The following is a 13,949-nucleotide window of genomic DNA, read 5'->3' as shown; positions in this document are numbered from 1 at the left end:
CTCGGCCTGAATTGTGCCCTCTCACAATCTGGGCTGAGGGGACCCACCCCCTGACAGTGAACAAATTTCGTGCACTGGGCCTCTAGTGTGTGTGTGTGTGTATCCTATATAATAAAGAGCTAATACACTCACGCCGTAACGACTGATACACACACACGTGACCTGGCACACAAAATTGCGCAGCCCCACCCACCACCCACCACCCCACCTTGACACCCTAACCCAGGGGTGGGCAAACTTTTTGACTCGAGGGCCACAATGGGTTCTTAAACTGGACCGGAGGGCCGGAACAAAAGCATGGATAGAGTGTTTGTGTGAACTAATATAAATTCAAAGTAAACATCATTACATAAAAGGGTACGGTCTTTTTTTTTTTTTTTTAGTTTTATTCATTTCAAACGGGCGGATCCTGCCCGCAGGCCGTAGTTTGCCCACGGCTGCCCTAACCTCTCCACACAGAGCTTGAGCGTGCCTGGCCCCGCCCTCGGTCCTGTGAGTCGCCTTGGGCTGGTCCTGACTCCTCTGGGCGCCTCCCCGCTTCCACCCCACCTCTGAAGCAATGTGGAGGCTCTGCCTCGTCACGGTGATGGAGGAGAGCATAGAAGCCTCCCGTCTGCTGCCGAGTTTCAAGCACTGCTTCCTGGCGGAACGTGCGCTGCGCTCCTTCCCCTGGCAGATGGGCAGCGGGCACGCTGAGTGTGAGTGGTGGGTGGCGAAGGACTGGTGAGGGGGGCGCCATGGGCTCTCACCCCCGCCCACCCTGCCATGGGATGGTTCTGCCTCCTCTGGGCACCTCCCTGCTTCTGCCCCATCTCTGGAGCAACGCGGCGGCTCCGCCCTGTCGTGCATGTAGCCTCCTGATGAACCGTTGTTACAGCGTGAGGGCATCATGACCATTAGCATATTAGCTCTTTATTATATAGGATATATATATAATACACACACACACACACACACATATATGGTATACACACCTATATATGTATATGAATGATCTTTACCCGAGGATACGTTTATTGAGTTTAGAGAGAAACACTGATGTGAGAAACACATTGAAACACTAAAAACTGTTTTCCCCTCTCCTACCCTGTTGTTACAGATGCAGTGCAGGCATTGATTCTGGGTCAACAAATTCTGGAGACTCTGTGTGGTAAACCTGGGAGAGTTTAGTTTAGCCAAGGTATTTTAAATCAATCAGTTGCCTCCATATGCAACCCGACCAGGGATGGAACCCATAACCCAGGCCTGTGCCCTGACTGGGAATTGAACCTGCAACCTTTTGGTGCACGGGATGATGCTTCAACTGAACCTCCTGGCCAGGGCCTGGTTTATATTTTTAAAAGATCCACCCTGGCAGTAGTCCTTATGTGATTCTACCTCTCATGTGTGTAAGAAAAGTTTTGTACGTAAAATGTAGGGGAAGATCATCTTGGGAGGTGAGATCTCAGGGAGGCAGGAGTAGATGCAAGGGGACCAGTGAGGTGCCTCCAGGAGTCATCCAGGTGAGAAATGGCAGTGACAATGGTGGCTCAGGCTAGTCTTGTGGCCTTGGAGACAGGGCAAAGTGGGTGGAGTTGAATATTTTGAAGACAGAGCCTGTTGGTCTCTTAGGTGTGGGGATGGAGATGACTGTAAATGAGGCTATGAAGGCATGTCTTGCTGGCAGCTGTAATAACTCTTGCTCCGCTGACAAGAAGACTCCACAAGCAGGGTGTTCCCGAATCTCCCAAATGGTAATGATGAATAACCCAGACCCTGGACCCTTAGATCCCCTGAGCTCTTGCTCATTGGAGAAAGCCAAACACTCAAGAACTGTTTTCCCCTCTCCTACCCTGTTGTTACAGATGCAGGGCAGGCATTGATTCTGGGTCAACAAATTCTGGAGACTCTGTGTGGCAAACCTAGGCGAGTTTAATTTAGCCAAGGTATTTTAAACTTACTGCAGAAACAAGGCCTACCTTCTAAACATGTGCATGAAGTAACTACTATCTCTGCAATTTCAAATTTTCTTTGGGAGAGTGAGAGCAAATGTAGTGCCTCACAAGTCAGTTTTTGGGAGAAGAACAAATTCCCATTAAGTTGATGGTACTGATCCACTAGAAAGGATGACCAATTGACTCAATGGCTGGCAGTAGGCATGTTGTTACCAGCCAACTCTCCCCGCTTCAGCTCTCATGAAATGAATGGCTTGGACCTGGAGCATCTCTGAAGGTCCTTTCCAACTCTGACATTCTGTCAGGTCCTCACCTTGGACCTGAAAGGTCATGGAAAGCACTGTTCCTCCTCATTAACAGGGATATGAAGTCCATGATGCCAAAAGACCACAGTGAAAAAGGAAGGTCAGGAGGGTGAGCCTAAACTCTAGTTGGCAAATAATTTATTCCTGGATAGTTTTATTTAATCTTATAACCCAGTAGTTCTCACTGGGGGTGAGATTGTTCCCCCTAGGAACAATAGACAATGTCTGGAGACAGTTTTGGTTATCACAATGGGGAGAAGCTGCTAATGACATCTACTAAATGGAGACCAGGGATATTGATCAATATCCTAGGGTGCATAGGACAGTCCCCCAATCACAAAGATTGATTCAAACCCAAATATCAACTGTTCTGAGGTTGAACCAGATCTCCTGGTTCTAAATTAATTATTTGGAAAAAGACTGCTTTAGCTCGCTAACTCACATTATACACCAGAGTAAGTTCCCGGTGTGTCAGACAATACAAACAGGGTGACCCCCAGCTTCTGTAAGTTACCTCCTTTTTTCCTCCGCACTCAGTTTGTGTATTTATTTCAGAGAGGGAGAGAGATAGAAACATCAACGATGAGAATCATCCTATTGGCTGCGTCCTGCACGGCTCCCACTGGGGATCAAGTCCACAACCCAGGCATGTGCCCTGATCTGGAATTGAACCGTGATCTCCTGGTTCATAGGATGACGCTCAAACACTGAGACACACCAGCTGGGCAGTTTGTGTATTTAAATGTGTGCAGGATTAGGAATTTAGTAAACCAGATGATTATAGAACATAGTTTTGGGTATGGGGGTGTCAATGGAATTCCCTAACCCAGGGGGTCTCACATGGGGGTGATTTTGTCCTTGAGGGGACATCTGAGACATTTTTCCTTGTCTGGAGATATTTCTCCTTGTAATGATTGGGGTAGGTTGGTACCCATGGCATCATGTGGGTAAAATGTAGGGAGGGATACTGCTAAACATGCTACAATGCACAGGATGGCCCCTACTAACCCTAATGTCAGAAATGATGAGGACACAGCTATAACCCCAAAGGAACTTTTTCTCTATCCAGGCACCCAATCAGAAGAGTAGCAGCCAGTCGTAACTGATAGTACCTGCAAAACCCAGTGAGTCAATGACCTGATATATGTTCTCTCTCACACAACTATCCTCAGACTTAATTTGCATTGTTCCCACTGCAAAGATGCAGGAACTGAAGTCAAACAACTTGCCCAAGGTACTTGAAAGGTCTTGGGCACTTCCAGGGGCTTCTGGACCATCTTGGAGAACCATTGCCATATACTGCTTTCTGAATATTAGCATTGGAGGACACTGAATCCCAAATTAATTGCAGACAGTCAGAGCTTTCTGCTGAGATTAAAGAGTACCCTTAGTAGAAAGAACACTGTGTCTAAGAGGGGTACAAAAGGGTTGAAACAAAAAGCCAACCCAGGTTGGGCAGGCACCAGAAAAGGAGGAAATGGGCCAGGCCCCAAACAACTCAGTGAGGATTGTGGTGTCTGGGCCAGTATATCTCAAGGGCAGCAGCTGCTCCTCAGACCAGGCAAATCATACTATGCAGGTATGCAGGCGGAGCCTGGTTCTTATTTTTCATTAAAAATCAGAAACTTGGGTTATTTTTCCCCCTAGAAACCTCAGAATTCTTAAGTTTTGGCTCCTAATTAAAACAAAGAAAAACCTAAATGTGCCAAATTAAACATGTCTGCTTACCCTTGAAGCAATCTTGTAACTTCTGCCTGTGGTTTTCAACCCTGGCTTCATGTCATAAGACATCTGTGGAGCCTTTTAAAACTACGATGCCCTGGACCAATGCAGCAATGACGGTACAGCACGGGCATCAGTTTTTATTTTCCTCAAAACCTCCTTAAACAATAAACAAGTGGGATGGACAATCAGGGTTAAGATTCAAGCAAGTACTATGCAACAGCACAGCATGCCAACAACCAAGCAAGTTGTGGACATGCAGGGCTTTATTCTGAGGCCCTGTGCTATACAGTTTGCTACCTAGTAGTAATGTACAATCACTCCACACAGGAGTCCATGAGACCACAGGAGTGGTACTGCACATGGGTGGGAAAAAGAAATCCTGTTCAAATAAAGTGAAGAAACTTGCTGCCCACACTACCACTAGGTCCTGAGTAGATAATGATGTAATTGCAAACCCATCTGCCTCTTGACTGCTTAAAGTACCATGGAGAGCTACCAAGACTTGGTCAAGTCAATAGTAGCCACCTTGGCCATCTGCCTTTCTAATGTACTGGAGATCCTCCAAGTGCACCCCACTGTTCCCTGAGTGGTCCTCATCTCCCATTCTACTCCAGCCTATCCTCTGCCTGAACTCACTTACTAGACCCAGAATTCAACTGGCACCTAAAATGCCCCCATCGGCAACCCCAAACAGTGTCCCTTCTGCAAACTCCATTCTAATCTTACCAAATTCCTATTGCCTCCATTCACTCCAACTCCCTTGACTATAAGCACAAACCACATCCCAACTAGCTCTAACACCCAATGATTTTGCAGCCTTTGAGGTAGCATGACACCTCTTACTAACACCAGGCCCCAACGCTACAGACATGAGGGGCACCCGAGAGCCAAACGTGCATGCTCTGACCTGAGGGCAAATCCCAGAGTTAAAGTTTATCACAACTTAATGAAAAATTTTTAAATGTTTATCACTTAGCCTAAAAATTTAGGGCAGGGGAAGGGGATGGTGAGAATTAAGTGAATTGATGAGTCCAAATGAGTTCTGGCTCATTAATAAAAATTCAGTTGCAACTCATCCTCTCAGGGTTTAGGTTTTAAGTCAACAAGTAAGATAAAAAGAACTGAGAAAAGCCAAACCAACCTTGAAAATCTCTAGACTGATAGCTGATCAGGCTAGATCACTGGTTCTCAAATGGGAGTAATTGTGCCATCCCACCAGGGGACATTGGCCAATGTCTGGAAACATTTTTGGTTATCACAACTGGGGAAGGGTACTACTGGCGTATAGTGGATCAAGGCCTGGGAAGCCAATCGATACCCTACAATGCACAGGATAGCCCCACAACGAAGAATGATCTGGTTCCGGATGTCCACAGTGCTGAGGCTGAGAACCCAATGCTAGAAGATCAAGCAATGAAAGGCAAGGCAGAAAACAGGAGGACCAGCTCCTGCTGGCTTCCACCATGGGCTGACCCCAGGGTCATATCATTCAGTCGGGTAGATTCATCTGCACTACTCAGATTCATCTCTCTTTTTTTTCCCTCTCTCTTTGCTGAGCACTTAAGCTAAATATGTCTACAACATGAGCCCACTGCAGTAAAAATAGCTACCATTTACTGACTGTTTATTACTGCGTGCTGAGAAAGGTGCTAAATAATTTATATGCATTAATTTAATGAATACTACCAGCAACCATGAGATAGTTATGACCATTCCCATTTTACTGGTGAGGAAACCGAGGCTCAAAAGGGTTAAGAATTTGCCTAAAGGCACTCAGAGAATACAAAGGCAGAGTCAAAACATAAAATCCAATATATAGGGCACAGCCTGTGCCTCACCATCACTTATTCTAGGCAGCGGTTCTCAACCTGGGGTTGCGAACAATGAAAATACATCCAGCAGCAAAATTACAGTTATGAAGTAGCAACGAAAATAATTTTTTGGTTGGGGAGTCACCACAACATGAGGAACTGTATTAAAGGGTCGCGGCATTAGGAAGGTTGAGAACAACTGTGGGTTTCAACTGCTGATGGTTCACTCACCGCCCACCCTGGGACATTTTGCAGTGTCTGAAGACATTTTTGGTTGTCACGACCCCTGAGGCAGGGATTCAGGGGAGGGTGTGTGCTACTGATATCTGTGGGTAGAATCAGGGATGCCACTATGATGCTAAACATTCTACAAGGTATAGGGAAGCCTCTACTACAAAAAATCATCCAACCCAAAATGTCAATGGGGCCAAAGTTGAGAACCCTGCTTTATACCACATCTCAGTTTTCTACCATGCATGCCCACAAGTCAGTAAGAATTCAAATATATGTAGTAATGTATATGGTAATGCAGGATCTAGAACCCAAGATTTCCTATAACTCAAATACACTCTGCTCCCCTCTCCCTATTCTTCGTTAACTTTACCAGAATCAACATACTGCCATCAAAGCCTGATGTTAGTCTACAATGCAGAATAACTTCAGAGTTAGGATGATTAGAGTTTGGGATGTATCAATAGCAAAATGCCAGGAAGAAGAGAATATCCCAAAACACAACTGGACAAGTCACAGACTACAGGAATATCAAGAAAGGGCTCTGGGAGCTGTTGTCAAGCATCCCTGAAGAGATCACTATGGCAACAAGGGCCATAGTGATGGGTAAAGCACTGGAAACATTTCTTTGTAGATAAGCAGTACTCCTATCATGTCCCACTCAAGCCTGTGGTTTCTCAACCCTGGCTGCTTTCTAACTGTATAGATGCCCAGGGCCCACCCCACACCTCACAGAATCAGAATAGGTGTGGTGTGGGGGACTGAGCATTTCTGGTTTTAAAAAAGCTCCCTAAGCACCTAGACTGGTTTGGCTCAGTGGATAGAGCATCGGCCTGTGGACTGAAGGGTCCCGGGTTCGATTCCAGTCAAGGGCATGTACCTTGGTTGCAGACACATCCCCAGTAGGGGGTGTGCAGGAGGCAGCTGATCGATGTTTCTAACTATGCCCCTCCCTTCTTCTCTGTAAAAAATCAATAAAATATATATTTAAAAAAAACCCCAAAACAAAAAATTCCCTAGGCAATCCTGATGCCCAGACCGGGTGGCTAGCCAATGCTCAGACTCACAGAGGTGGCAATGGCCCACAGAAGAGAGACAGAGGGTGTGAGAATGGATCAGCTTAGGATCCCTGTCTAGAAAGACAGAATCCAAGAGAGCATGTGGAGCTTAAATAGCAAGAGGAAAAGCACATTGATGGGGGCAGTCCTTAAGGCTTCAAAATGCATAGGCAAGGGAGTCTTAGTTTACAGCGATAAGTTTAACATCCAAGCCAAATCCAGAAATGGAGTCAAGAAACACATAATGACTAATTAAAGGATGGCAGGAATATGTGAGGCATAAAAAGCCCTGAAAGTTGATTTCCTGAGGACATCTATGCCAGAGGCAAAGTACTAGGTGAGTGCGGCATTCATTACGCAAAAACATTCCATTTCTCTATTTTACACTTATCCATCCAACTATGTAGTAATTTATAATTGACAGCTGATGTGTCAGGTATATGTCAGAAATGGTATCCTTGGGAAACAGGAATCTATAATTTCCTCTTTATGCTAAAAGATATCTCCCAATGAAGGTCCTCACTGAATTCATTCATTCATTCATTCATCGGACAAACATTTCTTGGATACCTACTCTGCCAGGCACTGTTCTAGATGTTGTGACTCCATCAGTAATAATGACAGACAAAAAGCCTTGCCCTCATGGAGCTTATATTCCAGTAGAAGCGTAGTTGAACAAACAAGTAAACCTAGCATGCCAGATGGTGATTAAGTGCTGTGGGTAAAATTAAGCAGGGTAAAGGGGACAGGGAATGTGGATACAATTTAACACAGGTGGCCAGAGAAAGTCTCAATAATAAAGTAATCCTTGAGTAAAATTCTGACAGAGGTAAGGGAGTGGGCCATGGGAATATATGGGGAAGAGTGATTTAGGAAGAGGAAGCAGCAGGTCCAAAGGCATAATGGAGGGAGCTAATGGATTATTCAAGGGACACTGAGAAAGCCAGAATCAGGGAGAGAGTGGTGGGAGAGGACAGGGAGGTATCAGGGGGCCACTATGGCTTCTGGGTTAAGCAGTAAGGGTAGAAGGAAAACCCAAGGGGCAACAGTGTTGGTGGTAAGTGGTCATCCTCTAAAATACTTTTAAGGTAGAAGAGACAGGATTTACTGTGGCAAGTAAGAGAGAGAGAGGAGTCAAGGTGACTTCAAGGTTTGTGGCCTGATTCAAAGAATGGACTTGCCATTTACTACCATGGGGGAAAGACGATGGCATGGACAGGTTCTTAGAGAAAAGATAGGGATTTTGTTTGATATGCCTATTAGACACTCAAATAGAAATGGTGAATGATATTGGATAGATGAGTTTTGAGGTCAAGAAACTGAATGAGGCGAAGATGTAAATATATAAAGTAAGTCATATTGATTCCAATTTGTCCAGTCCCTCTACTAACTTTAAATCTTATGAATGCTCTATAGGCTCCTTTATCTTATAAAAGGGATGTGCCATAAAATGACCACGGTAGGGGGTGGTTCTGAAGCCAGACCTCATTGATTCACATCCCTGCTCCTTCCTGGCTGTGTAACCTGCTTTGTACAAATAACTACTCTGTTTCTTTACCAGGAGCACAGGGCTACAGTACCTACCTCATAGAGCTTTTGTATTACCGGAGAAAACACAGGGTGATCAAGACATTGAACATTACCTGGTACCATCACAAATGCTCCACCAGGGTGAGCACTTATCAATTCATGCATTCATGCAGTTCACTATGGAAACCTCAGGACACCCTCCAATAGCTGGGAGCATGGCATTGGGGATCAGGGCCAGGCAGGGAGATAGGTCGCTTGTAGCTGTGCACCTAGAACAGGGGGGAGCTAAAAATAGGCCTAGGAAGTCCCGAAGCTACAGCGGTATCACCACCACTGTTGATGTGAGCAGACATCGGCTTATGAAGTGTTTTCTCTAGGGATTCGGCCCTGTAACCTTGTCATAAACCTTCAGGTGGGATGTCAGCGCTCAACAGGGGAGAGGATCACAGTCTCTCTCTCTCTCTGGAACTGCAGCAAAAAAGGGCCAAAGAGGAGCCAGGACTTTCAGGACCCACATCCTGCGGCCCGGCCTAAATGCTGGCAGACTAGGTGCGACTCTTAGGTCGCCACGAAGGATCTGGGGAACTGGCGGGAACTGGGGGCCGAGTTCGCGGCGGGAGGTGCAAACAGACCCGGCGTCCTCCGTCCTCTGAATGGGGAAGGCCCGCGGAGGATGAGAACCCCACGGGATTAGTGGGTGGGCCGGTCAGACAGCGAGGCCCGGGAAGGGGGTGGGAGGGAGGCCGGGTGCCGGAGAATGAGGGGGCGGGGAGGGAGTGTGGCGCGCTGGAACCACCACCAGGCCCAGAGATCTATTTACAACCGAGGCCAAGGCGATGAGGCCGCGCCTCCCATGCCTATCAGCCCTCGGCCGGGTCCGCGAGGCGGAAGGGCGTCAGGGCCGCGGCCCCAGCGGCCTTCCCGATCCACGCCGAGCCGGTGAGCCCGGCCTGAGGGGACGCGATGAGGGACGGCTGCGGGACCCACTGCGCCACTATCTGGAAGCAGAAAGGCCCCCCGCACTCCGGGGTGCTCACCCCTCGGGCCTGTGGCCTTTGGACCTTCCCCCGCCCGTTCGCTGGCCGCCAGCTGGACCTCGACGGCGCCTCCCCTACCTTCGTTCGCCAGGTCCGCCATTTTACTTCCTCAAGCCCTCCCACAAGGCTCCGCGCTGGCCGCCGCTCGCCTGCTTTCTGCCAGAAACTCTCGCGCGTGCGCACTTCCCAGGCCGACTCCGAGCGAGGGCAGCTCGCGCCTGCGCGCCGAGCCCGGCGCGGAGTGGAGCTCTGTATTGCTGTCACCGGCAGGCCCTGTTCGGAGCACATGCCTGCCCACTAACCGCCCCCGCCTCCTTTTCCCGCCGATCGAGGGGGCGTGGTCAGGGCAGGGCGCACGCGCAGTGCCCCACGCGAGCATCCCGGGCAAGGGGGAAATATACACGTTCAGTACGGGAGCGCGGCTGGCGCTGGTTCTAGTCGCCCCAGTTTACTGCTTGTTTTCCGGGGATCCCAGTGGTGGGAGAGTGAGCCTTCCAGAGCGCCGCGATGGAAACCTTCTAGGTAAATCCTGGGGAGTCTGCGGACCGTGGCAGGGGGGCTTTCTACACGCACAGGTCAAAGGCCAGAGGGGGTGGCCTGCTAGGGGTTTTTGGCTCCCTGTCACTTCAGGCTTCAGTTTCCCCTTTTAAGGGGCAAGTACATTGGGCAAATGCTTTCTTGGGGACATGGGGAGTGGTTGGGGCGAGCAAGCAGAAATCAGAGGTTAAAAATAACTGGCCAAAGGTGGGGGTATCCGTGGGGGACACAGGTGTTGGCTGGGGGACCCCGCGCAAGGGACTTGATCTCTCTAGGCCAATAGAATGGGAGCTCCAGGATGGCCATACCTGATTTCATGAATGGAACAGCGCCCTGGCACAGACCAGGCCTGGAGTTTCATCTGTAAATGGGCTGATCAACCCCACAGGCTGATGTAAGAATCTAGAATGGGACTCATTCTAGATTCACCTGCTATGAATCTCTCAGAACACTCTGTGGGTTCTGCCTCACCAAAGCCTAGCCCAGACCCACCTGTTCTCATCAGCTTGGCTGTCAGCACCCCAGGCCAGACCATCCTCCTCTTTCTCCTGGAAGACTAGACAGCGTCCTCTCTCTTTGCTCTCCTTCCTTTCATTCTTCTGGAGCTCCAGCTTTGTTCTGCACACAGCAACATGAGCAGGAATCTTTTAAAAATATAAATTGGATCAAGGGCACATCTTTTTTTAATGTTTTTAAAGGGCTTTTGCTGAACTTGGAATCGACTCTAAACCTCTTATTCAGACTTACAAAGGCCCATGGGCTTTTCTCCCAGGTTCCCCCTTACTTATTGCAGTTCAGCCACAGGGGTCTTTCCATCCTTGAAGCACACTAGACTCCTTTCAGCCTCAGGATCTTTGCATTTGTTGATCCCTCTTCTTGTTACTTTGTGTCCTATGACTTATTTAGGTTTGAATCCCAGTTTCGCTCCTTCTCCAGGGGGCTCTAAAGGAGGAGGTCTCTAGCTTGTGAGCTAAGAATGGTGTTACATTTTTAATTGCTGGAAAAAGCCAGAAGAGGAGTAATATCTTAGAACATGTGAAAATTGTATGAAATTTAAATTGGAGTGTCCATAAACAGTTTTATTTTAAAATAGCAATATCCTATATAATAAAAGCCTAATATGCAAATTGTCCTCTTGGGCGAGAGTTCGACTGGGAGTTTGATTGCTCTCTATGACGTGCGCTGACCACCAGGGGGCGGCATGGAACGAAGGAAGACCCCAGTTGGCAACTGGCATCTGAGGAAGGGAGGCCCTGGCCAGCAGCCAGAAGGCTCCAATTGGCCCTGATTGAGAGCCAGGCCTAGGGACCCTACCCGTGCACGACTGGGCCTCTAGTATTCATTATATGTCATTACATATAATCCCTTCTTGGCCTTTGCCATATCTCTGAACCCTGTGACCTTTAATGAATTCTTTCCCTGCCTTTTTATTGGTTTAAAGTTATGTTAAATAGATACTGTATATCATTTAAAATAGAAAACTGCCAGCCATGAATAGGAGGTGATTGTAAAAATAAACAGGGCCCTGGCTGGTGTGGCTCGGTTGAGTGCTGTCCCATGCATGGAAAGGTCACAGGTTGGATTCCCAGTCAGGGCAAATGCCCTGGTTGTGGGCTTGATCCCCAGTAGGGGGCTTGCAGGAGGCGGCAGACGGATGTTTCCCCCTCTCCCTTTCCCTCTCTCTTAAAAAAAAAATCAATACAAACTATTTAAAAAATATTAAAAAAAATAAACATGAAAATTGAGGTTTTGAAATTTGGGGTGGCTACTGTTGCCTGCCAAGGTGCTGAGCCTGCCTTTTCTAAAGAGATTAGCAACATATTAGAGGGTGATTAAAGGCATATTATCACTTACCTGAACTTTCTCCTTGACATGGTGAGAAGGCGTGACAGATAACTGAAAATGGGATAACTATGATCCATGTGATTTGGTGTCATTTAATGCCATGTCTAGATGTCTCCTAAAGTCATTTCATACTCTACATTCATCCCACACTTTGGGAAACTCCCAGAAACACGTCATTACTTGGTAAATATAATCCAGTTGTGGTTTTCCAAGGCACATTGAGAGATGCTAAACCTATCAGCCTGATAGGCCAACTGAATTTCCACTGGTTACACAATTTTCATCACAGTGCCCGTGGCTGCCAACATCATGCCCTGCAGGCTTTCTTTTGATATCTTTATTTGGTCTCCTCTAAGAAATTAACTTTGTCAATATTTATTTATTAAACAAATATTTGTTCATCACCTACTCTGGTGGTTTTAAAATATGGCCCCAAGTTATTTGACCTTCTTCCCATCAAGTGCGAAGTCTCTGTCCCCTTCCCTTTCATGGGGATGAGCTTGTTGCTAGTCCATCAACAGAGTATAGTAGAAATGACACCAGGGAACTTACAAGGCTAGGTCATGACAGAGTGAGGGGAGGTAACTTCTGCCTGCTTTGCTGGAACACTTGCTCTTAAAAGTCTTCAGCCATCATGTAAGCAGCCCAACTGCCCCGAGGCAGCCATGCTGTAAGGAAGCTGAAACACAGAGACCATAAACCCCCTGAGAGAGAGCTGCCCCGCCTATGCCTGGCTGTTTCTCACCTTCAGAAACCATGGAAGATAAATTAAATGTTGGTTGCTGTTATAAGCCACTGAATTTGGGGGATATTTGTTATGCAGCAATATATATCCGCCAGACCTACTATGCATCAGACACTGCTTTACATGTTGGGGTCCAAGATGAACAAGACAGACCTTGCCTTCCCGGAACTTTGCGTTCTTCGGTGGGGAGACTGACAATAGGCAGGTAAGCAAAATCATTTGAGATAGTGACTAGTGCTACAAAGAAAATAAAATAGCATATTGTGACAAAGTGACAGAAGGGATACTTTAGATTGGTTGGTCAGGGAAGTAGCCTCTGAGGAGTGACATTTTAGTAGATCTGTAGGAGAAGCATTCTAGACAGAACAGTGAGTGCAAAGGTCTGAGGCAGGAACCAGGTTGGTGAGCTGGAGGAGCAGCGAGGAGCTGTGTGGGCCAGGAGAGAGTGAGGAAATGCGGTTAGGCAGGGCCGCGAGCGAGAAATTTGTAGTTTTTCCTAATACAAGGCTTGGAAGTGGGAAGTGGAGGGATCCAGATTGTTTACCTTAAACTGCTGATCAGCCTCTCTGCTGCCTGCTTCCTCCTTAGCTTACTAGGAGACAAGTCCGAGGTACCCCTGAGCCCGGCTGAGCTCTGAGAACTGTGAACTTCCTTATCCACAGCCAAGATGGAAAATGGCTTTTATAGTTGGGCTCCAGGTAAAAGTCTTCACAACTGTAATTCAGTTCTTGTTTTCCCATCGTGGGCAGGGAGCCAGCCATGTGAAAAAGTATCTGCCTTGTGCCCAGCCGCACACTGAGGTCAAGACCCAGAGATGAATCAGATACAGTTCCCTCCGTCGGGGAGCTGAGAGTCAGGTGGGGACAGAGGGGAGGCATCGTGTTGCCTCTCCGGCTCAGCGCCGTTCCCTGTCTTCCCTCAGTCTGTGAGTTTCTCACAGTAGGATGTCCAATGTGGCTGACACTGACACAGAGGGCAACCCCTGACCTAAGCTGGGTGCAGCAGTTAAATATGGTATGGAAATACTTACCTTACTCTATTTTATTTGTAATTAAAATATTTTTTAACTTTTGTCCTAGCGGTGTGGTTCAGCTGGTTGGACGTTGTCCTGTGTACCAAAAGGTTGCCTGTTCGATTCCCAGTTACGGCACATGCCCGGGAGGGGAGCTTGAGATCCTGGTGGAGCGTGCA

At 47.5% G+C, this 13,949-nt stretch overlaps 1 protein-coding gene and 1 long non-coding RNA gene across 12 annotated transcripts in view; one reads left to right on the top strand and one right to left on the bottom strand.

The window, feature by feature from the left end:
* Positions 1-9,934, bottom strand: part of RANBP3 (RAN binding protein 3) — a 71,389-nt gene extending 61,455 nt beyond the window's left edge. For 9 of the 11 annotated variants that reach the window (XM_006764236.2, XM_015564286.1, XM_006764238.2 and 6 more), the window contains exon 1: positions 9,710-9,810. In XM_006764236.2, the coding sequence (XP_006764299.1) occupies positions 9,710-9,731 (22 nt within the window). In that variant the 5' untranslated portion in view covers positions 9,732-9,810. Of the gene's footprint in view, positions 1-9,709 lie in introns of all 11 variants that reach the window. The other 2 variants (XM_015564287.1, XM_015564291.1) reach the window with 2 other exon arrangements.
* Positions 9,935-10,009: 75 nt separating this feature from the next.
* On the top strand, positions 10,010-13,943 carry LOC107183159. The gene is made up of 3 exons (XR_001513930.1): positions 10,010-10,153; positions 12,765-12,963; positions 13,347-13,943. It is a non-coding gene; the product is annotated as an uncharacterized LOC107183159 (long non-coding RNA).
* The last annotated feature ends 6 nt before the right edge of the window (positions 13,944-13,949 follow it).

The sequence above is a fragment of the Myotis davidii genome, unplaced genomic scaffold, assembly GCF_000327345.1.
Source record: "Myotis davidii unplaced genomic scaffold, ASM32734v1 scaffold341, whole genome shotgun sequence".
NCBI classification, from domain to species: domain Eukaryota; kingdom Metazoa; phylum Chordata; class Mammalia; order Chiroptera; family Vespertilionidae; genus Myotis; species Myotis davidii.
Note: the sequence above shows the minus strand (reverse complement) of the source record. Positions and strands in the feature narration are given on the sequence as shown.